Raw genomic sequence first — 25,427 nt, forward strand, 5'->3', positions numbered from 1 at the left:
GGCCGAGCTGACAGCTGACAGGTCGCGTCTACGGAAGAACACAAGGAGGCCGGGCTGGTGTTCCTGCTCAAATGAGCGGACCGTCGAAAATAGGAATCAGGGGATTACTTTTCACAAGTAAGATTTAACATTAACGTACTATTGATTGTATTTTGTGAAAAAAAAAAAATATATTACCACAGAGTTGAGAAGGAGCAAAGATGTTCAATAGTACTGAAATCGTAGCCGCTAGCAAACAAGAGTATGACCATAATAGAATTGCTTGTCAATGAAATTAAAAAATTACGTACGAATAACATTAAGTTGAAATAAATGATGAAGATGAAGATTGTAAAAGCCAACAGGGGTAAAAGTTAGGACCACAGTCCAGATTGTGTAGGGGGGGTGGGGGGGGGGGGGGGGGTAATATATGTTAGCTAACTAGACAATCAGATGGACAGTGGCTATACAGTATAGCTAGTCTAGCTTTCCAACCCAATTTTGTGTAGCCCACCTTCGTGAAATGTGTGATAAACAGGAAAAGGTCCTGCCACACTTACCTGACAACTGGAATGGGGTCAATTTTGGGATTACTGTTGAACTACTATGTGTTCACCCGGCTATGAACTGAGACTTGATAAATCATATTATCAATATATAACATATCTTGCCTTTTCTCTCTATAGCTGACCTTTTTTTTCCCCCTTCTCGGGGATTATATTCCCAGTTTTGATCTCGGACGTCTGGTCACTTATAGCAAATAAGAATATTCTATTACTGTTAAGCCAACTATGAATAATAAAACACGCCAAAACATGTGTCCTTTATCATAGCTACACGTATGACAAAAAAACGCGTGAAAATCAGTTGTATTCAGTGAGGTAAGATGAATTAAATGCACTGATAGTTCATTGCTCCGGCCAAATGAATTACACTGAGTGGAGCGGATCACCACTCCAAGATGGCGGCCACTAGGGGGCCTCTAGGGGGCGCTGTTATTAATGAATATGTGTTTTAACTTTTCGCTCTTCACATGAGTATATTTAAAACAAATGTTCAATGTCTGGTGATACTGTCAGTCCTCCCCATGTAGCTCATGAATTATTTTTCATGGAAACATCAGAATTTGGCCGCCATGTTGCAAGTTGTCAAAATCAATAGTACATATCCACAGAACACAAATTTTGTCGAATCTTCATGAAACTTGTCATATATGATCTTCAAACCAAGCTGAACGCATGTGTCAAACAGCTTTTTCAAATTCAAAACCGTTTGGCCGTGACAGCTAATCAAACTTGACGGCGAAGCCACCAAACAGGAAGTAAGCCTGTTTCTCAGCAACGCATTAACATATCATAGCCAAACTTGGTACATAGACTCATGACATCATCCCGGGGACACCCAAACAGTTTGGTGACCTTTGACCTCAGGGGGACGTCAAACAGGAAGTGAGCTCATATCTCTGCAAGGCCTTCATGTATCAAAACCAAACTTGGCTTATAGTCTTATGACCCAATCCTGATGATGCCCAAGGAATTTGGTGACCTTTGACCTCTAGGGGGGCGAGTGTGATCATATCTCAGTCGATCTTTTATTTTTTGACGTGCAACTTGTCGAAAGTGCTGAAGGCCGTGTGTCTGACGTAGATCTCTCTTGTTGATGTGGCTACTCTGGTCTCAGTGTTTCCCACACATAGGTCAATGTGTGGCGCTGCGCCACAGATTGAACAACGAGCGCCACAAATTGATTCCGCTTTTCTTATTTATTTTTACTTGAACGCGATTTTTAAATGTAACTCCGCCAGCCCGTAATCGCCCCCCCCCCCCTCAACAATCCCGTCCGCCCGCCCGCACCATTTGTGGGTTTCCCCGTGGACCTCGGAGCCCGTATCGTACAGGGGTCTCTCCGGAGACAGAGGGTCTTTGCCTGAAGTGCAATGCCACGGAGGCCCAAGTGGACCGGAAGTGAATCTTTTTTTCGTAGGATGGTAGGGGGCACGTACCGCCTTTTACGCCTCTGATTGGTTGGAAGGGCTCTCCTCCGATTGGTTATGGCACAGGGCAGGCTGTCGGCTAGTCTACCACCAACAGAGGTAAACTGTGGTGTATTTTCTACCATTACTTTGGTAATAATTTGGACTTAATAGTTTCATTAAATAGTTTATGTTAAGCAGGCAGGATGCAAGTTAGGACCAACACATCTCTCGTCCCCTCAGGGAGCCTTAATGGACTCTGTGTTGACGGTTCTGTTAATTGTACTGCTGTTATAAGCCTATTTGCTGGTTCGGAAAACTTGGAGCCTAATTGTTAGAGGTTGTTGTCAATCAGTGCGTTTACATGACACTCAAGAAAGTCGAATTATTGGCTTAGTCCAACTATGATTGGATTATTAAGATGCATGCATACACCTTAGTCGAGCTAAAATCGAATTGAATTGGGTTACTCATAGTTTAATTAAGACCCCTAGATAATGCGATTCATAGTCGAGTTAAGCGTGCATGTACGAGTCGAATTGGATTATGCGTTGAATTGCGTTCTGCGCATGCTCAAGATCCTTTCCCGGGGCCGTGAGCCCGAAGTAGAAGGAGACGATAGTCGTGTTGTTGTCGCCGTCGCAAAACGAGAAACAGCGATTTATTTAAAAAGGTGGCGCAGAAGATGGAGGAAGCCGGTGAATGTAGTTACCCCCTATAAGAATGTGTCCTGGCCGTGGGAGCGCTCATGGCATGCATTCAGTAAAGGTGGAAGCACACAGACACTACGCTTCCATTTCACCCAAGGCTGAATTAAAAGTACATGTTTTTCTAAATGTGGGTCATCAACAAGGTTGTAAAGTAGTAACTTCGGGCACATCTGTCAGGGGAATGCCGTATACGGCCGGGCGGCGGAGGGGCTGCTCCGGTGGGAGAAAGATGTTTTCAGTAGACAGCTGTCAACTCACTTCGGATAGGCGAATTGATTAACTGCTTTTCTTTCATCTCTCCCCAGATATTTCTGAAGGTCAAGAAGAGTCTGTGACTGCAGTTTGATGGTTGAAGCTCATACAAACCTGACAACCATGTTCCGACAGTTCGTATTAATATGTTCAGTGCCTTATTTTTATCGCTTTGGCGTTGCTTCATCTTGCCCTCGGGATGATTACAGAGTAGGACTGGAATGTTGCCCTTCATGTCCACCCGGTAAATATCTCAACTGTCGTCACGCCGTCTGACTCTACAACGTATACTATCTACAAATAAAACACATACAGGATTTACAAATATACAACAAAGACGGTCCACAAATCGACAACATTTTTCAACAGGAATGCGTGTTGAAGAGGACTGCACAGAGAGACGCATTACACAGTGCTCATGGTGCCCCAATGCTACTTTCCAAGCAGGCCGTAATGAACAGAAGCAATGCTCCTCCTGTACAAAGTGTGACGCAGGTACGTCTGTTATTTATGGAAATGCCCCCCATGCCACCCCCATATGTTGTGTTGATGAGAACGTTGTGTTGTTCATGTTTATATCAGAAGTTGTGTTGTTCATGTTGATATCAGAAGTTGTGTTGTTCATGTTGATATCAGAAGTTGTGTTGTTCATGTTGATATCAGAAGTTGTGTTGTTCATGTTGATATCAGAAGTTGTGTTGTTTATATCAGAAGTTGTGTTGTTCATGTTGATATCAGAAGTTGTGTTGTTTATATCTATGCTATGGACCCAGAGTCTGAAATAAAGAAATATATATATATATCAGAAGTTGTGTTGTTCATGTTGATATCAGAAGTTGTGTACTCTCAGGTTGTCTCAGGTTGTAACTGTTGTGATTGACAGGTCTCGGTCTGAAGGTGAAGAAGTCCTGTACATCAACATCAGATGCTCTGTGTGAGGTCCTGGATGGATTCTTCTGTAGTGACTCTAACAGAGGAGGATGTAGGGCCGCTCAGAGACACACGGTTTGCAGTCCTGGTCAATACATCGGTCAAAGAGGTTGGTGTCAAAACTCATCTTCTGAATCAATTAAGCCCAGAACTCCTTTTAATTACAATTCTCTATTTCCTTGTTCCTTCTTGGAGCATTCATCAAACAACTTTGACGAATTTCAGCTTGGTTGCTATATTTTATATTGCAGAAGTAAATATCCATATTTTTGTCACCACATTTATATTCCTACAGGAACAGCAGATAAAGACACAGAGTGCCTTCACTGTACTAATGGAACATTCTCAAATGGTGCATCATCGTGTTGCCATCCCCACACAAAGTAAGTGAATATTATAGTTTATTTATCAATACAGTTAGTACATTAATGGCACTTTTAGCATTAAGCCAGTGCTTTTGTTGTATGTTTTTTTTTTCTATTTTCATTTTATCTAAAACAGCCTGAGGTGAATTCAGACACAGGTAGATACAGGTCAGTGGTATTTACCTGTCTATCTACCCGAAGGCCTAAAGGAAGGTTGTGGACATTGGGGATCGAACCCAGTACCTTTGGACCAGGAGTCCAACACCCAGTACGTCCCTGAAACTAAACCTGTTAGTTTCTCTGGTCCTCCTTTCAGATGTGAATCTGTGGGACTGGAACTGATGAAACCAGGAACTGAGTCAACTGATTCTGAATGTGGAAAACATTGTTCATGCACAGGACTAGTGGCAGCAATAGTAATACCAGTAATGGTCGTAATGGCTTTAATCATAGCCATTATTCAGAGGGAGAAAATAAGAGGTAAGTGTTGCATTAAACTAACATGTATCAGGGTTATGCTGAATGATATTGACTGCTGTCCTGACATGTTGCTGTATTGTTTATCTCTATATAGAATTTTGTAGAAGACGTCTGCAGGTAAGTGTTATCACTGGTTTGATACAGAATGCAATAATACGTGTGACCCTAGCTGGCAGTGGTGGCGTTATTTGATAATGACCTTGTAATGAACCCAATGTTGATATTTTATTGACATTTTTATTTTATTGAAAAGGCAGCACAGGAACCGGAGATGGAGTTTGATGGTAAGTTCTTATTCCACATGTTTCACTTTGTAAATGAGTAACAGATCATTTATTAATATCCAGTGATTCGCAAGGGTTACTGACTCACACCAAGTCAAATGATATCGATTGATGATTCTACATGATTAGAATATATGGAGCAGTTCATAATAATAGGATGGATACGTTTCATAATATCAATCATAGTCCTGGAAGGTAAATTAAACTTATTCAACTCATTCAACTAACATGTATCATGTTACATTAAACTAACATGTGTCAGGGTTAGATTGAACTAAGATGTATCAGAATGATAGTGACTGATGTCCTGACATGTTGCTGTATTGTTTATCTCTCTATAGAATTGGATAATCGAATACGTAAGCAGGTAAGTGTTATCACTGGTTTGATACAGAACGCAATAATATGTGTGGCCCTAGCTGACAGTGGTGGAGTTATTAGATGATGACCAGAGGCTGATTAACACACAGGCTAGCCTCGGCTGAGCCTAGGTGCCTAGCCTAGCCTCAATTGATAGATTTTTTTTTTTCTGAGTAATTAATAAGGGGGCCCTCACACAAACCGTAGCCTAGGGGCCAATGACCACCTTAATCCACCACTGATGATGATCTTGTAATAAACCCAATGTTCATATTTGACTCACTTTTTTATTTCATTGAAAAAGGAAACACTGGAGCAGGGGACGGAGTGTAACAGTAAGTTGTTATTCCACATTTTTCACTTGTATATAAAATGGAGCGATCCATGTATATAAGACTCTCATAGCTGGTTTGACCACGATAATGGCAGCCGTCTCCCTACACGTATTCAGTCTGTCAAGATGTTCTTCTGTGTAGAGGCTAATTCAGAGTGGAAACCAGGAACTGGTTCAACTGATTCTACGTAAGGAATAATCCCAGACGAGGTGTCCATAAGTAAGGGATAATGTATAGAACGCCGGTCATTATCGGGAAATAAGCCCCGACAGGGCGAACCGGAAACCGACGCAAAGCGGAGGGGTCTTGCTTTGCCCTGAAGGGGCCTCTAACATGTAACATAGTTACATTAAACTAACATGTATCATGGTTACATTAAACTAACATGTATCATGGTTACATTAAACTAACATGTATCATGGTTACATTAAACTAACATGTGTCAGGGTTATGCTGAATGACAGTGACTGCTGTCCTGACATGTTGCTGTATTGTTTATCTCTATATAGGATTGGTGAATCGACTTTGGGAGGTAAGTGTTATCACTGGTTTGATACAGAACACAATAATACGTGTGACCCTAGCTGACAGTGGGTTAGTGAGTTATTAGATGATGACCTTGTAATGAACCCAATGTTGATGTTTTATTGACATTTTTATCTTATAGCAAGAGAAAACACCGGAACAGGAGAGGAAGTCAAATGGTAAGTTCTTATTCCACATGTTTCACTTTGTAAATGAGTAACGTATATATGTGTGTGTGTATATATGTGTATATGTATATGGAGCAGGTCATAATATTAGGATGCATATCTTTCATTATATCAATCATAGTCCTGGGAGGTAAGGGTAACATTAAACTAACATGTATCATGTTTACATTAAACTCTTAACATGTATCATGTTACATTAAACTAACATGTATCAGGGTTACACTGAATGACAGTGACTGCTGTCCTGACATGTTGCTGTATTGTTTATCTCTTTATAGAATTGGCTGATCAAATACGAAAGAGGGTAAGTGTTATCAATGGTTTGATACAGAACACAATAATACGTGTGACCCTAGCTGGCAGTGGTGGCGTTGTTGATGTTGATGTTTTATTTACATTTTTATTTTAAAGAGAAAGAAAACACAGGAACCGAACAGGGAGTTTAATGGTAAGTTCTTATTCCACATGTTTCACTTTGTAAATGAGTAACAGATCATTTATTAATATCCAGTGATTCGCAAGGGTTACTGACTCACACCAAGTCAAGTGATATCGCTGTGATTCAAAACATTTCATCTAATTGTACCAGAGAGTCAGAGCCTACCTAGCAGAGGGACCAGAGTGGCAGACCTAAAGAACAACATCATCTAGATATCAGATTATAGAATGGAGCTATCCATGTATAGAAGACACTACTCTCATAGCTGGGGCGATGTGGCCAGCATAACGTCAGCTCAGTGGCGTTTATAACGTAGCTCACTGAGTCGTCATGACAACACAGAGCAGGGACAATGGGTAGAAAGACTTCTGTCCTTGTTTGACCACGATAATGGCAGCCGTCTCCCTACACGTATTCAGTCTGTCAAGATGTTCTGTGTAGAGGCTAATTCAGAGAGGAAACCAGGAACTGATTCAACTGATTCTACATGATTAGAATATATGGAGCAGTTCATAATAATAGGATGGATACGTTTAATAATATCAATCATAGTCCTGGGAGGTAAGGGTTACATTCAACTAACATGTATCATGGTTACATTAAACTAACATGTGTCAGGGTTAGATTGAACTAAGATGTATCAGAATGATAGTGACTGCTGTCCTGACATGTTACTGTATTGTTTATCTCTCTATAGAATTGATTGATCAACTTCTGGAGGTAAGTGTTATCACTGGTTTGATACAGAACACAATAATATGTGTGACCCTAGCTGGCAGTGGTGGCGTTATTAGATGATGACCTTGTAATGAACCCAATGTTGATGTTTTATTGACATTTTTATTTTAAAGAGAAAGAAAACACCGGAACAGCAGAGGAAGTTAGATGGTAAGTTCTTATTCCACATGTTTCACTTTGTTAATGAGTAACAGATAACTTAGATAGAATATATGGAGCAGTTCATAATAATAGGATGCATATCTTTCATAATATCAATCATAGTCCTGGGAGGTAAGGGTTACATTAAACTAACATGTATCATCTTACATTAAACTAACATGTGTCAGGGTTACGCTGAAAATGATATTGTCTGCTTTCCTGAAATGTTGCTGTATTGTTTATCTCTTTATAGAATTGATTGTTCGACATCTGAAGGTAAGTGTTATCACTGGTTTGATACAGAACACAATAATACGTGTGACCCTAGCTGGTGGTGGGTTATTTGATAATGACCTTGTAATGAACCCAATGTTGATATTTTATTTACATTTTTATTTTATTGAAAAGGCAGCACAGGAACTGGAGATGGAGTTTGATGGTAAGTTCTTATTCCACATGTTTCACTTGACTCTGGACTCTGATAGGCCGACCGTAAACCAGCGCCTGGCGGGCGGGCGGGTCGCTGGTCTATTGGACAGAACCTCCGAGGGAGGCTCACAATGCTTCCTAGTGGAGGACAACATCAATGGAGCAACTTTGTGCGGTCTTGGATTTTCATTCTGATTTGGTCTACAAATTAAACATCATTTGGAGGAACTTCCACCATTCTTTAACTGAATAATTTATAAACAAATAATTGGTGACTCACATTTTCACCACAAAATTGCTTTATATAATCTTCAGACCATCAGGGCTAAAGGCATAGAGGCCATATAGGCGGTCTCCTGGGCAGGTCACCCCTACAAGGAAAAAATAAAATAATAATAATAATACAATTCATCGGGCGCCATTCCCCATGATCTGCCTTGAGGTTACAAATTAACAAATAAAGAAAGAAAAGAGTAATACACTTTGCTGCCCTCACAAGTTTTCATCTTGTAGCCTACTTTGCTCACTGAAAGTGTGGGGATGGGTTACCGTTTGATGCTAAAAAAAAATCCCCAGACTCATTTGAAGTGCAGAGACCCCAAACACCAGGACAGCGTCTGTACACCGAGAGTACAGAACTCTCTCAGCAAATGTAGAAAACTGGAGGAGGAGGAAAGGAAAGCCTTCATTTGTGGTGGCTAGCTAGCTACTCTGCAGCAGCAGCTACAGGTTGTTTGTAATGTAAGGCTAACTTTATCTACTCTATAACCGTCCAGGTGGAGCTGATGGAGAAGGGACATCTGATCTCCCATCCACACCTCTCCTCTCTACGGAGCCCGTACATTCAGACAATTATTAGTGGTCTCTGTGTCATTAATAATAAACTGCTATTTCGTCTTTATTATTATTGAATGTTACAGTTACACCTTGTTACTAATTAATTGTAGGTCTTAGTCGAAATTATATAAAGTGTATTTGTACAGTGCTACCTTATATGTAGTAGAATGACAAAGGACTTAATGCAGTGGTAGCAGTGGTAACAGTATGGATGAACTGTATGTTTGAACACAGCCTGCAGGTCTAGAGACATCCAGCCCTCCAGCTCCCTCTAGTGTTGATGTCTTGTTTACATCTATATAGAATTGGCTGATCTAATACTTAAAAAGTTAAGTGTTATTACTGGTTTAATACAGAACACAATAATATGTGTGACCCTAGCTGGCAGTGGTGGAGTTATTAGACGATGACCTTGTGATGAAATGATCAATGTTGATATTTTATTAACATTTTTATTTTATTGCAAAAGGAAACACAGGAACAGAATAAGAAAGGAGAGGAGAGGAGGAGGAGGGGAAGTCAGCTGGTAAGTTCTTATTCCACATAAACAAATATTCGCATTTACAAATATTCCACATTTGTAAATGCGTAACAGATCATTTATTAATATCCAGTGATTCGCAAGGGTTACTGACTCACACCAAGTCAAGTGATATTGTTGTGATTCAAAACATTTCATCTAATTGTACCAGAGAGTCAGAGCCTACCTAGCAGAGGGACCAGAGTGGCAGACCTAATGAACAACATCATCTAGATATTAGATTGACAACACAGAGCAGGGACAACGGGTAGAAAGACTGTCCTTGTTTGACCACGATAATGGCAGCCGTCTCCCTACACGTATTATGTCTGTCAAGATGTTCTGTGTAGAGGCTAATACAGATTGGGAAAAATGTGATATAAAATACAACAATTAAACGTGTATTCAGTAGCTTGCTCCTCTGGTTGTGTGTCTAGTTGTGTTTCTGGCTGTGTCAGTCTTCAGTGAGTGTTGCTGCATGTGGAGGCTGTGTGTCCTGACTCTCTTCATCCTTCTCTTCCAGAAACTACACCACTAAACTACAGTGACTCTCCTGAACCAACCAGGGACAAGACAAGGACATGCCATAACTGTCTCTGAACAGACTAGCCACAACACTAGAACTTGTCAGTCTAATGCACACTAGGGAAGGAGAGGGAAGGAGATGCCTTTGATTGTAATTATGCTGATGAGTTTTATCTTAACCGATATTTGTAACCCATACAAATAGGTCAATATAGATTACTATCTATTGTATTTTTACATCATGTTATGTATTTGATTTCACCTGCTGTTACCATAGTCCAGGGCTATTCAATTGGCGGCCCGCGGGCCGGACCCGGCCCGGGAAGGAATATTTACTGGCCCTTTTAGTGGAAACCGATAGGAGAAAAAAAATAATATAATAATATATATATTAATTGATAGTGGCCGATATGAGCTGCCCTCTCTCCGCACAGCACAGCGTAGACTTGCTCCTCAAGGCGCGTGGCCACAACAGTCCTCGCCGCTCGCTCCCACTGCTACGCTCTTCTTCGCGTGCCTTTGCGTTGCTCCTCTCAACGGCTCGGCGCGCTCCGCTCTGATGATCCTTCTGCCTGGTTGAATCAGCACAGTGTCGCTTTCTACTCTGAAAAAAAACGAAAAGTTGACTCAGAAAACTAACGACTATTCAATAGCGAATGGACACAGAAGTATTTGTTTGTATTTGCCACTGGGATTGCCTGTGTGTTTACTCTGCAACGACGAGTGTATATCGGTCCAAAGCCAAGAGGGCATGCCAGTTAACACTAACAGTCAGCCTATGTTTATTAAATAAGGATTGTTTTTGAAAAGACTGTTGCACTCTTGAGTAAATCTTTTACTATGTATTTTGATAAGCTGTTGCACTCTTGAGTGAACCTATAATTATGTATTTTGATAAGCTGTTGCAGAGTTAACCTATAGTCTTTTCCTGAACTGATAGGACTGTTAAACACTAACAGGCAGCCTATGTTAATCAAATAGGGATTGTTTTTTGATAAGCTGTTGAACTCTATTTGATAAAATAAAGATAACATATGCACTCCTATGTCGTTGTAGTGTTTTACAGTATCTGTAGCTATTGATGTGATGCTCATCAATTTTAGGCATTTTTTTCTGGCCCCTCATTTTGGATCATTTCCACCAGCCGGCCCCCATTCAAAACGAATTGAATAGCCCTGCCATAGTCTATCTGCAACAATGTAAATAATGCTCAACCGACAATAAAATGTTGTTTTTTTTTAATCTCGTGACAGTTCATGTTCAACATTTCATCAACATTTTCATTTTCTTTAAAAATGTATTTCTCAATCCCATTTCCTTCACAGTCATGTGAAGATTGTGAATACTCACTATGTTCCCTTATTATTATTTTGTTTTACTTGTGCTTATACTCCAAGTGACCTTAAGAGTCAGGAACCAGCTCATACATCAGACTGGGTTGATGTCAGGTTCTGTTCCGGTCAGACATTCCATCGGGTTCTCAGACTCTCCGGTACTTCCACAACAAGTAAAGACTCCTAGTAGGGTTTATCTCGCCCATGGGGAAAAGGAATTTGGGGAAATTAACTTTGGCTTTGACTCTCTGAAGTCCAGATTGAAACGAACATGGAGGAGAAAGCGATGTTTCAGCAGACAGCTGTCAGTTCACTTCGGGTCCTTAACATTTCTCCAACGCCCCATTGTTCCGACCTCTCGGTCGTATGAGGACTCCTCCGGCTGCTCTGCCGGCGGAGGAGTGGCCATATGACCGAGAGGTCAGCGTAGAATGAGGATTCCACATCTGGATTTGACATAGAGAACCTGAGTGTGTGTACTCTGGACTCTGTACTCTGTACCGCCACACTGTTGAACACAGAATATCGGACATTAACACGGCTGTTGAATCGCAGTTGCACTCTGATATTCAAGCATGCATTGTAGTATTTTAGACTCGCAGCAGTGGATGAGTATTGTGACATACAAGACAAGCCTCAGTTGGCAGTATGCGTACTTATGTTTGCTTAGTGTCTACATTGTATATGTCTACCTGTCTGAGAGAGTGAACTTGGCCATTAAAGCTGATTCTGATTCTGATGTGCACGATCTGTGTCAAATGATTGTGTGATCGAAGAATAACTCTGATATTACACCATGAAAAGACAACCTGCGGCATAGATGTGCAAGGAACAACAATGGCTGCATTTGTGAAAGCAAATTGCAGTAAATCTGTCTGAGCAGAGGTGTGTGTGTGTGTGTGTGTGTGTGTGTGTTACTACCATGCACATGCCGTGGATTTGCCTGCAATGTGCAACTTCATACAGCATGTGCAGAACCTCAGAACACACCTATTTTCACCTTTGCTATTCTCCCAAGCGGTACAGTGTCTTCCTTCTTATTGCTTGTGTGTGTGGCCGTGGGAGGTGCGCACGCAGTCCGCAAGTGAGCGAGTGACTGAGAATCACCATAACGAGCTGTCATAATTCCACGACCCCAAAATACGGGACAAAGTGCGTCCCGTATCAGTTCACGGGACAGGTCTTTTAGTTGCCAAATACGGAACGATCCCGTATTTTACGGGACGATTGGCAACCCTCAACGTGTCGCTTAGGTGCATAAGCAATGGCGTTGTTCTCTGAAATATTGGCCCTGGAGTGGATGGACACCACATGTGTATTTATATTCGTCTTGGTTTTCCTGCTCCTTGCTGATTATTTAAAGCACAGAGTCCCGGGTGATTTTCCTCCGGGACCCTGGGCTATCCCTTTCATCGGGGACGTCCTCCGAATCGAGCCCAGCCAAATACATCTGCAGTTCGACAAGGTATGTGTGTGTGCGCACACCAATCGGAGGCATGTTACACGTAGTCTGTTCGAAGCGGTGCTTAAACATCAACCGGGCTTGGCAAGTGAAATCGATGCTTACAGTTTGGTAGTCAGTAACGTTAGTTCTGACTAGTCGTGGTATTCCTAAACGGAGAAGGGTCATGCAGGGCCGGAGTGGGACCCACTTTTTTCAGTGATGGAATTTGCATAGTAAACGAACAGCACAAAACTCGTACTATCCCATTTTGGATCAACGTTTGCCAAATGAAAAATCCACCTCAAGGATCTGTTAGTGTAACTCTCAATTATATATATATATATATATATATATATATATATATATATATATATAAGAAATACAATGTTAACCCATTACATATTTGGGATCATTTCATGTCAGTTCTATGTGTGGGTTAGAACCAGACAACCTCTCGGTCGTATGCGAACTCCTCCGCCGGCAGAGCAGCCGGAGGAGTCCGCGTACGACCGAGAGGTCGGAACAATGGAGCGTCGATATGGACCCGAAGTGAACTGACAGCTGTCTGCTGAAAACATCTTTCTCGAATGCCGCCTGAATTTGTTGTTGCTGGTGACGTAAAGAGGTCAGCCGGTGGCTCTAGTACCACTAGTTGAAATGGTGGGTACAGCGCCACCTATCGTACCGGGGCATGACACGCTTCGGCCAATGAATCGATTTACTCACCGTGTAGCCTATACCCGGACAATTGCAGTTGTCCAATTGCGGAGCATAGTCGAACTATGGCTTTAATCGGATTAAGCTGTGCATGTAAACGTACTGATAGTTACTCCACTGCAGTGTACAATAGTCGCGTTACATTTCTCGCTGCTTTCCATACCGTGTTCCCTCTGTGTAATTGTGTGACCTGCACTGCACACAACTGGGCAAAAATAGTGCAGTTTTATTCAATGCATAAGTCGGCTTATGTTCTCTTTAATAGGACGCACTTATCACTGTTGGATTGAGTTTGTTTACTTCTGTTGGTGGTAGACTAGCCGACAGCCTGCCCTGTGCCATAACCAATCGGGGGAGAGCCCTTCTAACCGGGCCGACTCGCTTTGAGCCTGATCTCGGTCCACCACCACGCAAACACTGGTCCCTTAACTTCCTCTGCACGCCAGTCAACAGCATAGGATCACAGTCCCCGCAGAGATTCATTATCATTGTAATAGAAAAGAACAACAACTACTACAACCACAAGGATTACAGATGTGGAATGTTGAAGAATAATTTGACAAAGTAATATCCTAACCATGTAGTGCAAACGGATATCCCTCCATCAAGAAGTCCATGTTACTGAAAGTTAGTCCAGCCCTCTCTGTCTCTCGCCAACAATGCCCCGTCCATGTTCTCTGTCAGGAGGGCCTGGGAGTTAAGATTATGTTTGGATCAACGTAGGCTTCGAAATAAGTTTGAAGTCGTACAACAAACAAACTACAAATTAAGCATACAGATTTGAACATACATATAATCATGTTGAACAGGGATCCTATCCCTTTCAGTGGACTTTAATGACATCTCCAATTTCTATTTTAGTTTGCTGAGAAATATGGACCCATTTTTAGTCTTCGATTGATGGGTGGAAGGGTCGTGGTGGTCAACGGATACAAGCTTGTGAGGGAAGCCTTGGTCGAGAGAGGGGAAGACTACGTGGACCGGCCAAATGAACCATTGTTTGAAGAGCTGATTGGAAATAAAGGTATTGTGCTTGCAGGTCTTTACAACATTCCCAAATGACACTTTTGTCTCTTTGGAGAGACTGACAACAATCAATGCATACAGTCAAAAATGTGAGCAATATGAGTGCTCATGTAATAAGGTGTCTATTGGAACCAGAAACCCAGTGCATAGTGGTGGTGCGTCGCAACAAAGAGATAAATAGAGCCCGATCCATACTGGATTTTAGGTGCTGATACCGATATTATGGAGTAACATATTACCGATATCGATATATCGGCCCATATTCTATATATACTGCATATATCTCATGGTACCCTGGGGTGGAGCAGTCCCTTAAGATTTGCGACTCCCCCTCCAGCAATGCGTCAGGCCACAGTAACATCGCATTAAAACCGTGAGCTAAAGGAACCAATTAGCTGTAGGGTTAGGGGCGGAGCTACTGACCGTCACACAGGACATGATGTCAAACTGTTAGTTTTGACCGTGGTTACACGCAGTGGTGTAGTCTAGTTTTTTGTAGTGGGTATACTGTGATAATTCCCTCCTAGCTCTTCCACACCCTTTCCACACGGCCACACTCACTGTCGCATACAGTAGCCTACAACCACCATAGGTCATTGAGATTACTGAACTCTCGATATTGTCATCAGTTTCTAGGACAATAAACAAGTCAAATTAAAATGACCATTAGGCGCTCGCATCAAATAAACTATAAAGCAATAAATAAATAAATAACTGTTGGCTATATAAACACTGTACTACTGTATATGTAACCGGCCTGGCCTCAGTACTAATGTGCAAAGGAGAGGACATAGTACTTTAATTGGTCAGACGTTCTAATTAAAGTACTATGTCAAAATACACAAGTCAGTTGATAAGATGTCTTCAGAAGAGGTGGTTGTTCATAAGCTGTTTGAAGACTGAGAAGAGCTTTACTATTCTATCTACTCTTCTATCTGTACCAAATTTCTATATCTCTACGTTCTAAGAAACCGAGTAGCAAATATATACAGAAATGGTTTTATAACCATCAACCATCAAAGCTTTCTTTGTGGCTGCTCTCTGCTGTTCATAATAATAACAGGACAATAACTAACCGTTACCCTAACCCTAGAGCTTTAAACTATATAACTAATAAATCACTTGACCAGGTCCCTGATGTTTTGTATTTCCAACAGGTCTGGTGATGTCAAATGGTTACCAATGGAGGAAGCAGAGGAGGTTTGCCCTGCACACACTCAGAAACTTTGGTTTGGGTAAAATGAGCCTGGAACCATCCATCCAACAGGAGTGCCAGTACCTGAATGAGGTCTTTGCTCAACAGAAAGGTAGGCCTACTGGAGTGCTTTCATCCTATAGAGGATTCAATATAAGCTCAATACTTTGTTCGGTGTGTAGGTGGTTATAGGTCATAGAAGTGTCGATTGATTTAAATGTGCCACCCTTGGCTTAAAAAGCAACCTAGGACACTAGCCAACACCCAAAGCTCTTCTAATAAGATTGTCACCGTCTTAGGAGCCCCCTTTGATCCTAAAATGGCATTGAACAAGGCAGTGTCCAATATCATCTGCTGTTTGGTGTTTGGGAAACGCTTTGAGTACACTGAGAAGCAGCATCAGTCTTTGATTGAGAACCTCAGCGAGCTGTTTTACCTTGGAGAACAAACATGGGCACAGGTAAGACCTGTTACCAATACAAGTCCAGTATTATGATTTGAAGGTATTGAATTGATTTACGTTTGGAATGCATTTTAGCCTATATTAACCTTAACCATGGCCTACAGAATGTATCTTGCCAAAAGTACCAGTCAATGAGGTGTATATGTGATGCTGGAGATGTTTGTACACTGTGTTATTGTATCTTGTGATCATCTTTCAGTTGTCATGATCTGTCATCGGAATTACCAGCATGTTGTCGATTAAGATGGATACACAGATGGATTGGATGCAGGTTTGAGTTTCCTGTCTAAGTAGACCTTTGTGTTCTCTGTAGCTGTACGACATGGTTCCATGGCTGATGAGACATATCCCCGGACCTCACAGGAAGATATTTGCTTTGACGCGTTCGATTTTGTCCTTTACCGAAGAGCAGATCAAAGAGCACAGAGTGGATCATGACCCCTCATCACCCAGAGACTATATCGACTGCTTCCTCACAGAAATGGAGAAGGTATGTCTGCACCTGTGGCGGTTATCGTTTCCCACAGCCGCCCTCCAGACAGTTTGATTTCCCTCTATGAATTCAATGTTACATCAACTATTATTGAAATCATTTTGGTGTTTCTCTCTCATTTCTGGTGTGTTGCTGTGTTCTTCTTGGTAGAATGAGGATTCCACATCTGGATTTGACATAGAGAACCTGAGTGTGTGTACTCTGGACCTATTTGGTGCTGGGACTGAAACCACCTCCACCACTCTGCACTGGGGACTGCTGTTCATGTCCTACTACCCTGACGTACAAAGTAAGGGGGAATCGTTGTGTTGCATTCATTGTGGGACCATTAGGTGACCAGATAAGGTTGAATTTTAAATCTTTATATATGCATGTTGGAAGTTTGTTTTACGACCCACATGTAATGAGGTTTTGATCGGGGTAGGGGGAATCTCTTTGGGGTCAGCAGATGGGACGCTGCCTTCAAAAATCTCCGGAGGCCTCAATAGTTACTCCTGCCGTCCCTTGTGCACCGCCACACTGTTGAACACAGAATATCGGACATTAACACGGCTGTTGAATCGCAGTTGCACTCTGATATTCAAGCATGCATTGTAGTATTTTAGAGTCGCAGCAGTGGATGAGTATTGTGACATACAAGACAAGCCTCAGTTGGCAGTATGCGTAGGCCTACTTATGTTTGCTTAGTGTCTACATTGTATATGTCTACCTGTCTGAGAGAGTGAACACACCTACAGAGTCAAATTCCATGTATGTAAACATACTTGGCCATTAAAGCTGATTCTGATTCTGATTCTGATGTGTATGTATCTGTGTCAAACGATTGTGTGTGATCGAAGAAGAACTGTGATATTACACCATGAAAAGACAACCTGCGGCATAGATGTGAAAGATACAACAATGGCTGCATTTGTGAAAGCAAATTGCAGTAAATCTGTGTGTGTGTGTGTGTGTGTGTGTGTGTGTGTGTGTGTGTGTGTGTGTGACGTGGCTCTCTGCAGTAACACAGTAGAAAATGTGTCTCTTAGTCTCTGACTGGATGGCCACCCCTGTTCTAAACGTTCCAATTAAATAACACTCCAACTGGCAGCGATATGTACTGTTCTTTCATCGTGCAGAGAAGGTCCAGGCTGAACTAGATTCCGTCATTGGCACATCCAGGCAGCCCAGCTGGTCTGACAGAGAGAGCACTCCCTATATTAATGCCGTCATACAAGAGACTCAAAGGATGGGAAACATAGTACCTCTCAATCTTGCCCGTATGACTAACAGGGACACCCACCTTGGAAAGTACGCCATCCCAAAGGTAGAAACCCATTCCTAAGTCCTTATTAGTCCGAACTCACTTTTATTTTGAAAATATTTCCTTATTGCCCTTACTGCCCTAATTCCTCCAACAGGGCACCATGGTGATGGCCACCCTGAACTCTGTTCTTCACGATGAGACTATGTGGGAAACGCCCGACTCCTTCAACCCTCAACACTTCATTGACCAAGACGGCCAGGCTAGAAAGAGAGAGGCCTTCCTGCCCTTTTCAGCTGGTGTGTATCTACCCCTGTTGTAGCGTTGATGGGTCAGGAACGGGGCCAGCAGTAGAGGTGGGGAAATTCATCCGAAATTAATCCTCCAATATACTTACAAGGAAAGGAGTTGGGGAGTGTTTTGCGGTGAAGTTCACATCCACATCGGCTGATCGGCAATTTTGACAGGGTGCTACATAGTCACAGTGATGTGTCGGTGGTTAGTTTAATGGCTGTAGGAGTTTCCTGCCATCTCTGTGTCATTGTAGTCCCTGCGTGTTTTGTCATATTAATCCACATAATCCCTCACAATCTCTGCAAATACAAAAAAAAAAAAGTGGATTGAGAAAATAATTGAACGTAATTTCTACAGTGGGCAATCTAGACAGTGTTGATTCGAAACCTTTACAGACACTTTTATTTTATACAGTTTATCACTGCTGGCCGAGTTTGTTTGGGTCAATTCTGTGTGTGTGTGTGTGTGTGTGTGTGTGTGTGTGTGTGTGTGTGTGTGTGTGTGTGTGTGTGTGTGTGTGTGTCCTTGTAGGGAAGCGTGTCTGTCTTGGGGAACAGCTGGCCAGGATGGAGCTGTATCTCTTCTTCACCTCCGTCCTTCAGAGGTTTTCTTTCTCTGCCCCCCCTGGAGAAAAGCTCAGTCTGGACTACATATTAGGCACCACTCACTGCCCCAAGCCCTACCGCCTTTGTGCCACACCACGGTGAAGACAATATCGATCCAAAGCTTCCCTGTGATTAAACCTCTAGCATCGTAGCCAATATGTTATAATCAATTGCATTCTGCCATTTTGAGAATGTAACACGATGTGCGCCTGAGAGACTTTTACTCATTGTGTTCTTAAAGTCTGATGATTGAATGATGAATATATTTCCGTGCTAATTTCCATAATGTTTACGCGCATTGATGATATGATCACATTTATTTTCAATAGCTATTTACGTTTTTTGCGGTGTAACATTATTTAATTAGCCAAATAAAGTAACAGAATTGACTAGGAAGATACTAATAATTACATTTAACCTGAAGTGTGATAGTAGAAATGTGTTGACCCTTTTAGTAAAATTACCTTCCTTTTATCGATTAAAAAAAAAAAAATTCTCTCAGAAAAGCCCATCCCAAAAAGCAATCAATTACAGTACAACAGTTTACTGTTAGCACTTTTATTTTCCAAGGACAACGTCAAATCAACAAATGTTGTCATTAATAGTACATTAAAAGCCCGGAATAAAATGAAATAAAATAGGGCTTCCCAGGCACAGTGATATGGAATAATCCATCAGTTAACATACAGAGCACACAGGGGAAACAGACACTGTGGTGCCTTTCAGCGAATTAAAAAGTACACATAACCTAAAAGTTACAGAATTATTTAGATATATGCAACTGAAAACCTGAATTACTCGCAATTTTGACTTGGGGAAAGAACAGCAGTCCTGAAATATCCAATATCTTAAGCAAAAGCGTTAAAAAGAGGAGGCTGATTGGTTCTATAAGCATGGAAAACGGCGATACATAATTAGAGAATATATATAATAAATGGACTGATAAATGGCTTTTTTTTTTTTTAGCTTTTGATAATTTAGAGACAGATTATATAGATTAGTCAGATTTTTTTCTCATCTAAACAGCTCTCAGTTTTTGTGTTACACAGCATTACAAGTGTCTGATCTAGGCCTATATGCATTATAGGTAAAGCATAGTTCCTGCTTTAGTAAGATTATTTTGGCCGTCAGACCGTAGGCCTATATATTTTGGCCATATATATTTAGCTCAGAAACAAAGACTTTGAGCATGTCTATTCAGCAAATTACTTATGAATCAGTCATACATAACAAAAAACAATACATAATGTAGGATCCTATGTTGGCCAACACTGTCCAATACTTCATAGCATACATTTTATTCACACTTTTCTATATTTTCCCAAGACTTAGGCTAAACCTTGTCGTCAGAGTCTTAATGTTGGGTTGTCCGAATGCTGCTGACAGATGTGTCTGGACATCCGTGACAGATGGGGAAATGGTAAGACATATGCCTAGCCTATCTATGATAAGACTACTCATAATAAATATAAATGAGACATCAACTGTTGCCCTAATAGCTGCTAAAATGAGGGACCATCCAAATCTGTGTATCGAAAATCGAAAATCCAATATTTGTAGCTAGGGTTCAGATTTTAATGTTTTTCTTTGTGCTGTTACATAAAGCCCCCACTGGAGGGCAGTCTGACTCCATTCAGAAGCAGAGTCCTGTAGCGTCATTGAGAAGGCCATCCACCAAAGTTTCCTATATTAGGCGATATTCAAGTTCATAGCATAGGCCTATATGTGTTATATCTTCATAGAATCTCCTTTGAAACGTAACACAAAAGGATTCAAGGAATTTATCGCTGTATGATTGGGCCTGTCTCAATATCAACCAAGGTACGATTATATCACAAGTAAACATCTTCAGGACTAGATCAAGGAAAACTTACTGAACTTACTGAAAGCGGAGAGATCTTGGGATTGGCTTGGTGGAATCAGATAAAATAAACCCATTTCTACTCCTCTCCTCTCTCCTGCGCCCCCTGGTGTTGGGGGGCTGAAGCTGTCTGAGGCCACTGCTACTGCAAATTACACTTATTCTTCCTCAAGACAGCGGGACTCAAACTGCTACTCAATACAAGTTGCTACTGCTACTGCCTCGAGTATTATTGTGCAAGCTTGGCAATGGTCTTTCTGTCGTGTGTCTGTAGCATGCCGTGGAAAGCTGTACGCTGTACTCGCGTTAGTGGAGGCAGGTTGGTGGCGACAGCCAAAAGAAAACATTTCCATGAGTCACCTGAATCGTCACCTCCACCCCCTCTGGTCATCACTCCAAGGGCACAGCCCGCCACCGCACCGCTCTGCCCGGGCTGATGAAACTGCAAATTCCGGCTTTGCCAATGTGTGTTAGTGTGTGTGTGTGTGTGTGTGTGTGTGTGTCCGAAAATGAAAGCGATTTTTGAATTACGGTTCTCCACTGCCATTCGGTCAGACAGATTGTATTATTCCAACGTGTCAGTCACGTCTTTGCCGTAACATTGCCAACGTTGTGTAGCGCCATCAGTCGATGTCCAACTATCCTGAAGGGCTGAAGGTGAAGAGCGCACCGAGCCCTTTCACCGTTACTAATATATAACAGAACATCTGGAACGAGGAATGATGGAATAATGCTCAACGAACATTGCCTGTTTCCAGTGGTCTAACGGTTAGACCACTGGAAACAGGCAATGTTCGTTGAGCATTATTCCATAATTCCTCGTTCCAGATGTTCTGAGGTTAGACTCTAACCTCATGTGTTTTGTATAGTGGACCTATAGGCCTGTGTGTGGCCGTGAAAGTTCAGATCGCTGCTACAAAACGAAGAGGAGGATGACGAGAGATGTCTGTGCCGTAGCATCCAACTATCGACTCCATTAACACCAAACAGACAATGGTGACCCCGGCCTCAAGGCCAGCGCGTTCTGAGGACTCAGAGAAACACCGTGATGAGGGAGGAAGAGGAGGTGGGAGAATTCAATCATCATTACTCTCTGAACAAGGACACATGGCGCTTTATTCCACTGCGTGGAAGAGTACCACCGTTTCTATACACGTTTGCTTGTATATACGTTTACACACTTGCACACTCATACACACGTGCAGGCGCATACACATACTAATTGTGTACTTCCCTACAAGACTAATCTTCAAGTTGAAAACCTTTAGTTGGATTAGTTCGATTTATTATTTAATTAGTAATTTAGTTAAAGGCAGAGTATGACTGACAACTATTAAATGAACCTAGCTATAGGTTAATTAAAAAGTATGTTTTGTGTTGGTGTGTTTTTTTTTTCCTTTGTATAAAATGGATACAGATGTTTTGTTTCTGTAAACATGACATCGTCCCTTATGGTGTAGTGTAGCATTAAACAGCAATGCTGCTAATATAATGTTTCTGAAACAGGGAGGGGAGCAGTGAGTGTGTGGTAATCACAGCCCGGGGCTGCACGCACTAATAACAGTAATCAATGTGTCTCACATCGTTATGGCAAACTTCTATAGTATAATATTAAGAAACATTACACGGTGACATTATGACAGTCCGATACTTAATTCACTCCTTGAGGGAGAAAACCTGTCATTGTGGTGGGAGAACGTGCATCTCCAAGGACAGATGTCATAATCTGGGTGACCGTTGATCCAGTTCTCCTGGAGTGGACGGACTGGTTTGGGATACAGTGGCAAATTGCTCGTCAAAGTATGGTGTAGAACCACTCACACACTCACACACACACACACACACACACACACACACACACACACACACACACACACACACACACACACACACACACACACACACACACACACACACACACACACACACACACACACACACATAACCACACAAACATACACATGCATGTCACACACATACATAAAATATGAGTAAGGATTTTTGATTCTAAAAGACTGAGCAGGCTTTGACAGGGCAGGAATGCATAGGCTTTAAATTATTCACACAAGTTACTTGTATTATTTTCATCTATACGCTGAATTACACTAATAGATGTCCGTGTGTTTAATGTCTATGTTCTGGGCTCCGAGAGAGAGACGGGGGACGCTCTGACACTTCACTGTGTAGGAGAAAGGGTTGATGAGTGGAACTGTTGAAGGCCGGAGGGATAAAAGCAGAGAATAACCAAATCCCTCTCTCCATCTGTCTCCCTCTCTTTCCCACTACCTCTCTCTCTCTGTCTCTCTCTCTCTCTCTCTCTCTCTCTCTTTCTCTCTCATCCCCCCTTTTGCGTCTCTGTCTCTCCGACCTCCTATCTCCTTTTTCGAGCGCCTATGTTGGCACCTTGTTCCCCTTGGCCTTTTTTTTAATTTTATTTTATTTTTCTACTTTCGTCGACGCATGCAAAATTATTGTAGTTGCTGTACACCCACCGGGTATTTACCAAGGATTCAGCGCCCAGCGGTGACACCCATCCTTCGCCACCCCCTTCTGGGAACACGACGCCGTACGCATTGTACGTCTGCGGGAACTTCCAATCACAACACTGCGCCGGGGACACAAAAAACCGCCTTTCGGGAAAGTTTCAAGCGCCCTCAGACACATCTTACAAAGCTTACAAATTCTATTACACTGTACGGCTCCGAAAAGATTTGGGTTAATTTGGTAAACACAGGTCAGGGCTGCTGCCACTGCACGAATCTCAGAGAGCATAGGTAAGGTGTGTGTGTGTGTGTGTGTGTGTGTGTGTGTGTGTGTGTGTGTGTGTGGCTGTGTGTGTGTTATATGAGAAACGCTGACTGTGAGAAGCGGCGCGTCTTGGCAGCTGCGGCAGTCTAAAGCCAGCTAGTCTCTCCAGAGATAGCGGCTCTTTCTCATTTGCTGTGACCCTATTTTAATAATAGCTGTGCATAAGTAATTTCTAAAAGGCCAGGCAGGCACATGAGCGCGGGCGGCGTGGGGGGGGGGGAGGGGGGGGTGGAAATTAAACTCATTTTATCTGTGTGCAGGTGGATTCCTATTTATCATTAACATGCATAGAATTTGCACAATGTTATTTCTTGCAGCCGCCACTGATGGAACGTCATCCAAATAATGTCGGCGGAGGGTCGGACGTTTTTTTTTTTTTTTGCTTATTCTGTGGAGTGAAATTCATAGATAAAAGCGCCATGGGTTTTTTTTTCGACCAATTTTCTGCAAACGGAAACTAATTCTGGGAAGCTCCTTATTACAGCACTGTCTCATTTGGTTTGCATTAAAAGGGGGGACAGGAGCGACATTAGGATTTCTGCCAGATTTCCACAGGATGCTCCAACATTCTCCAATATATCATTAGTAACCCCCCCCCCGCCCCCCCCCCGCCCCCCTTCCACGACCACCGCCACCCCCCCCCCCCCCCCACCTCACTGCGACCCTTTTCTCTTTTAACTGCCATTTATCTTTACTCATTATTGGCCCAGTAATAAAACTGGAATAAATCGACTTCCTGATTTAGATCCTATCAAAACATTGGAATATAAATGTGTCATGTTCAATGCACGATATTAAGATTAAAAATGGCTGGATATTCCATATGTTATTTTAGCATAAGTCGACAGTCGTTTCATTTGTCCAATTTTTAATTAGGATTGTACGTTTTAATTTGTTATGGATTTAAAAATATTTTTTACATTTTTTTTTTTTTTACAGCTTCATTTATTCTGGGTTATTTTAGGAGGGCGGGAAAATTGTTGGCGGAATATACACACATTTGGTTAAAAAAAACAACAACAAAGTAGAGAGAAGCAGCGAACCAGTCCAAGAACCACGTTCAAGTGAAACGTCTTCCGCTGCTAAAGTCATATTCCACCGCCTCAGTTCCTCTGGTCTTTATTTCGCTGTCACCCCGCGCGAGAGGGGCCCCATTGTTGTGGCTGTGTTTGTAGAACAGAATCACACGTCATGGGCCCTGGTAACGGGAATCACAGGAGATACGGGCTGAGGGAGGATTAGAGTCATTCACTGTGTTTACTGCGATGAGAAAAGAGATGGAGTGGGTGTGTGTGTGTGTGTGTGTGTATGTGTGTGTGTGTATGTATGTGTGTGTGCGTGTGTGTATGTGCATGTGTATTTGTATGTGTGTGTGTGTGTGTGCGTGGTGTGTGTGTGTGTGGGGGGGTGTGGTGCGTGCGTGTGTGTGCGTGTGTGTGTGTGTGCGTGTGCGTATGTGCATGTGTATTTGCATGTGTGTGTGTGCGTGCGTGTGCGTGTGCGTGCGTGCGTGTGCGTGTGTGCGTGTGTGTGTGTGTGTGAGTCTCATACTTTCTCTCGTCTCTGTCAAATAGCATCGCTGCAAGTGGCAGGCCGTGGCTCCGCCAGAGAGCCAAGCAGCCAGCCAGCCAGGCAGGCAGGCCGTGCAGTCAGACAGTCAGTCAGCCATTGTTTTGTAATGTGTTTCACTCGGCTAGCGCTGATCCGTGCTAAGGTACTTACCACACCATTGTTGTCTAAGTATGCTATTTTCTGGCTGGGCACCTCCACTATTGAACGGGGAGGGTTTTCTTTTTTTTTTTGCTTCAAAAGAGAGGTTTGTTACAGTCAATGTCATGCTAATCCCAGTATGTGATATGTATATGTGTCAACACAAGAGAGGGAGAGACACAGAGAGCATGGGAGAGAGAGAGAGAGAGAGAGAGAGAGGGGGGG

The 25,427-nt window shown here is 42.3% G+C and overlaps 2 protein-coding genes across 2 annotated transcripts; both read left to right on the top strand.

Moving 5' to 3' along the window:
• The first annotated feature begins 4 nt into the window (after positions 1-4).
• LOC311352851 (tumor necrosis factor receptor superfamily member 5-like) lies at positions 5-11,140 on the top strand. Its single transcript, XM_084472671.1, has 20 exons — positions 5-117; positions 2,967-3,157; positions 3,283-3,408; positions 3,797-3,952; positions 4,139-4,226; positions 4,525-4,688; positions 4,783-4,805; positions 4,942-4,972; positions 5,314-5,339; positions 5,637-5,667; positions 6,177-6,199; positions 6,335-6,371; positions 6,659-6,684; positions 6,792-6,828; positions 7,517-7,539; positions 7,671-7,707; positions 7,952-7,974; positions 8,107-8,137; positions 9,434-9,490; positions 10,008-11,140. The coding sequence occupies exons 2-19, from the start codon at positions 3,007-3,009 to the stop codon at positions 9,451-9,453; spliced, it is 1,053 nt and encodes a 350-aa protein (XP_084328797.1). The 5' UTR covers positions 5-117; positions 2,967-3,006; the 3' UTR covers positions 9,454-9,490; positions 10,008-11,140.
• A 1,379-nt stretch (positions 11,141-12,519) lies between these two features.
• LOC311352831 (cytochrome P450 2J4-like) lies at positions 12,520-19,324 on the top strand. The gene is made up of 9 exons (XM_084472648.1): positions 12,520-12,808; positions 14,366-14,528; positions 15,688-15,837; positions 16,025-16,185; positions 16,502-16,678; positions 16,832-16,970; positions 17,800-17,987; positions 18,082-18,223; positions 18,750-19,324. Exons 1-9 carry the CDS (start codon positions 12,608-12,610, stop codon positions 18,923-18,925), a joined length of 1,497 nt encoding a protein of 498 aa, XP_084328774.1. The 5' UTR covers positions 12,520-12,607; the 3' UTR covers positions 18,926-19,324.
• The last annotated feature ends 6,103 nt before the right edge of the window (positions 19,325-25,427 follow it).

The sequence above is a fragment of the Micromesistius poutassou genome (assembly GCF_964030765.1).
Source record: "Micromesistius poutassou genome assembly, chromosome: 9".
Taxonomy (NCBI): Eukaryota; Metazoa; Chordata; class Actinopteri; order Gadiformes; family Gadidae; genus Micromesistius; species Micromesistius poutassou.

Excerpts from the sequence above, each read along its gene's own strand:
- LOC311352831 (XM_084472648.1), top strand. The coding sequence starts at position 12,608 with ATGGCGTTGTTCTCTGAAATATTGGCCCTGGAGTGGATGGACACCACA. Across the intron at positions 16,679-16,831 it reads TCCTCACAGAAATGGAGAAG|AATGAGGATTCCACATCTGG; the intron begins GTATGTCTGCAC and ends TCTTCTTGGTAG. Across the intron at positions 17,988-18,081 it reads GAAAGTACGCCATCCCAAAG|GGCACCATGGTGATGGCCAC; the intron begins GTAGAAACCCAT and ends TTCCTCCAACAG.
- LOC311352851 (XM_084472671.1), top strand. The coding sequence starts at position 3,007 with ATGGTTGAAGCTCATACAAACCTGACAACCATGTTCCGACAGTTCGTA. Across the intron at positions 6,685-6,791 it reads CTGATCAAATACGAAAGAGG|AGAAAGAAAACACAGGAACC; the intron begins GTAAGTGTTATC and ends TTTATTTTAAAG. Across the intron at positions 7,708-7,951 it reads ACAGCAGAGGAAGTTAGATG|AATTGATTGTTCGACATCTG; the intron begins GTAAGTTCTTAT and ends ATCTCTTTATAG.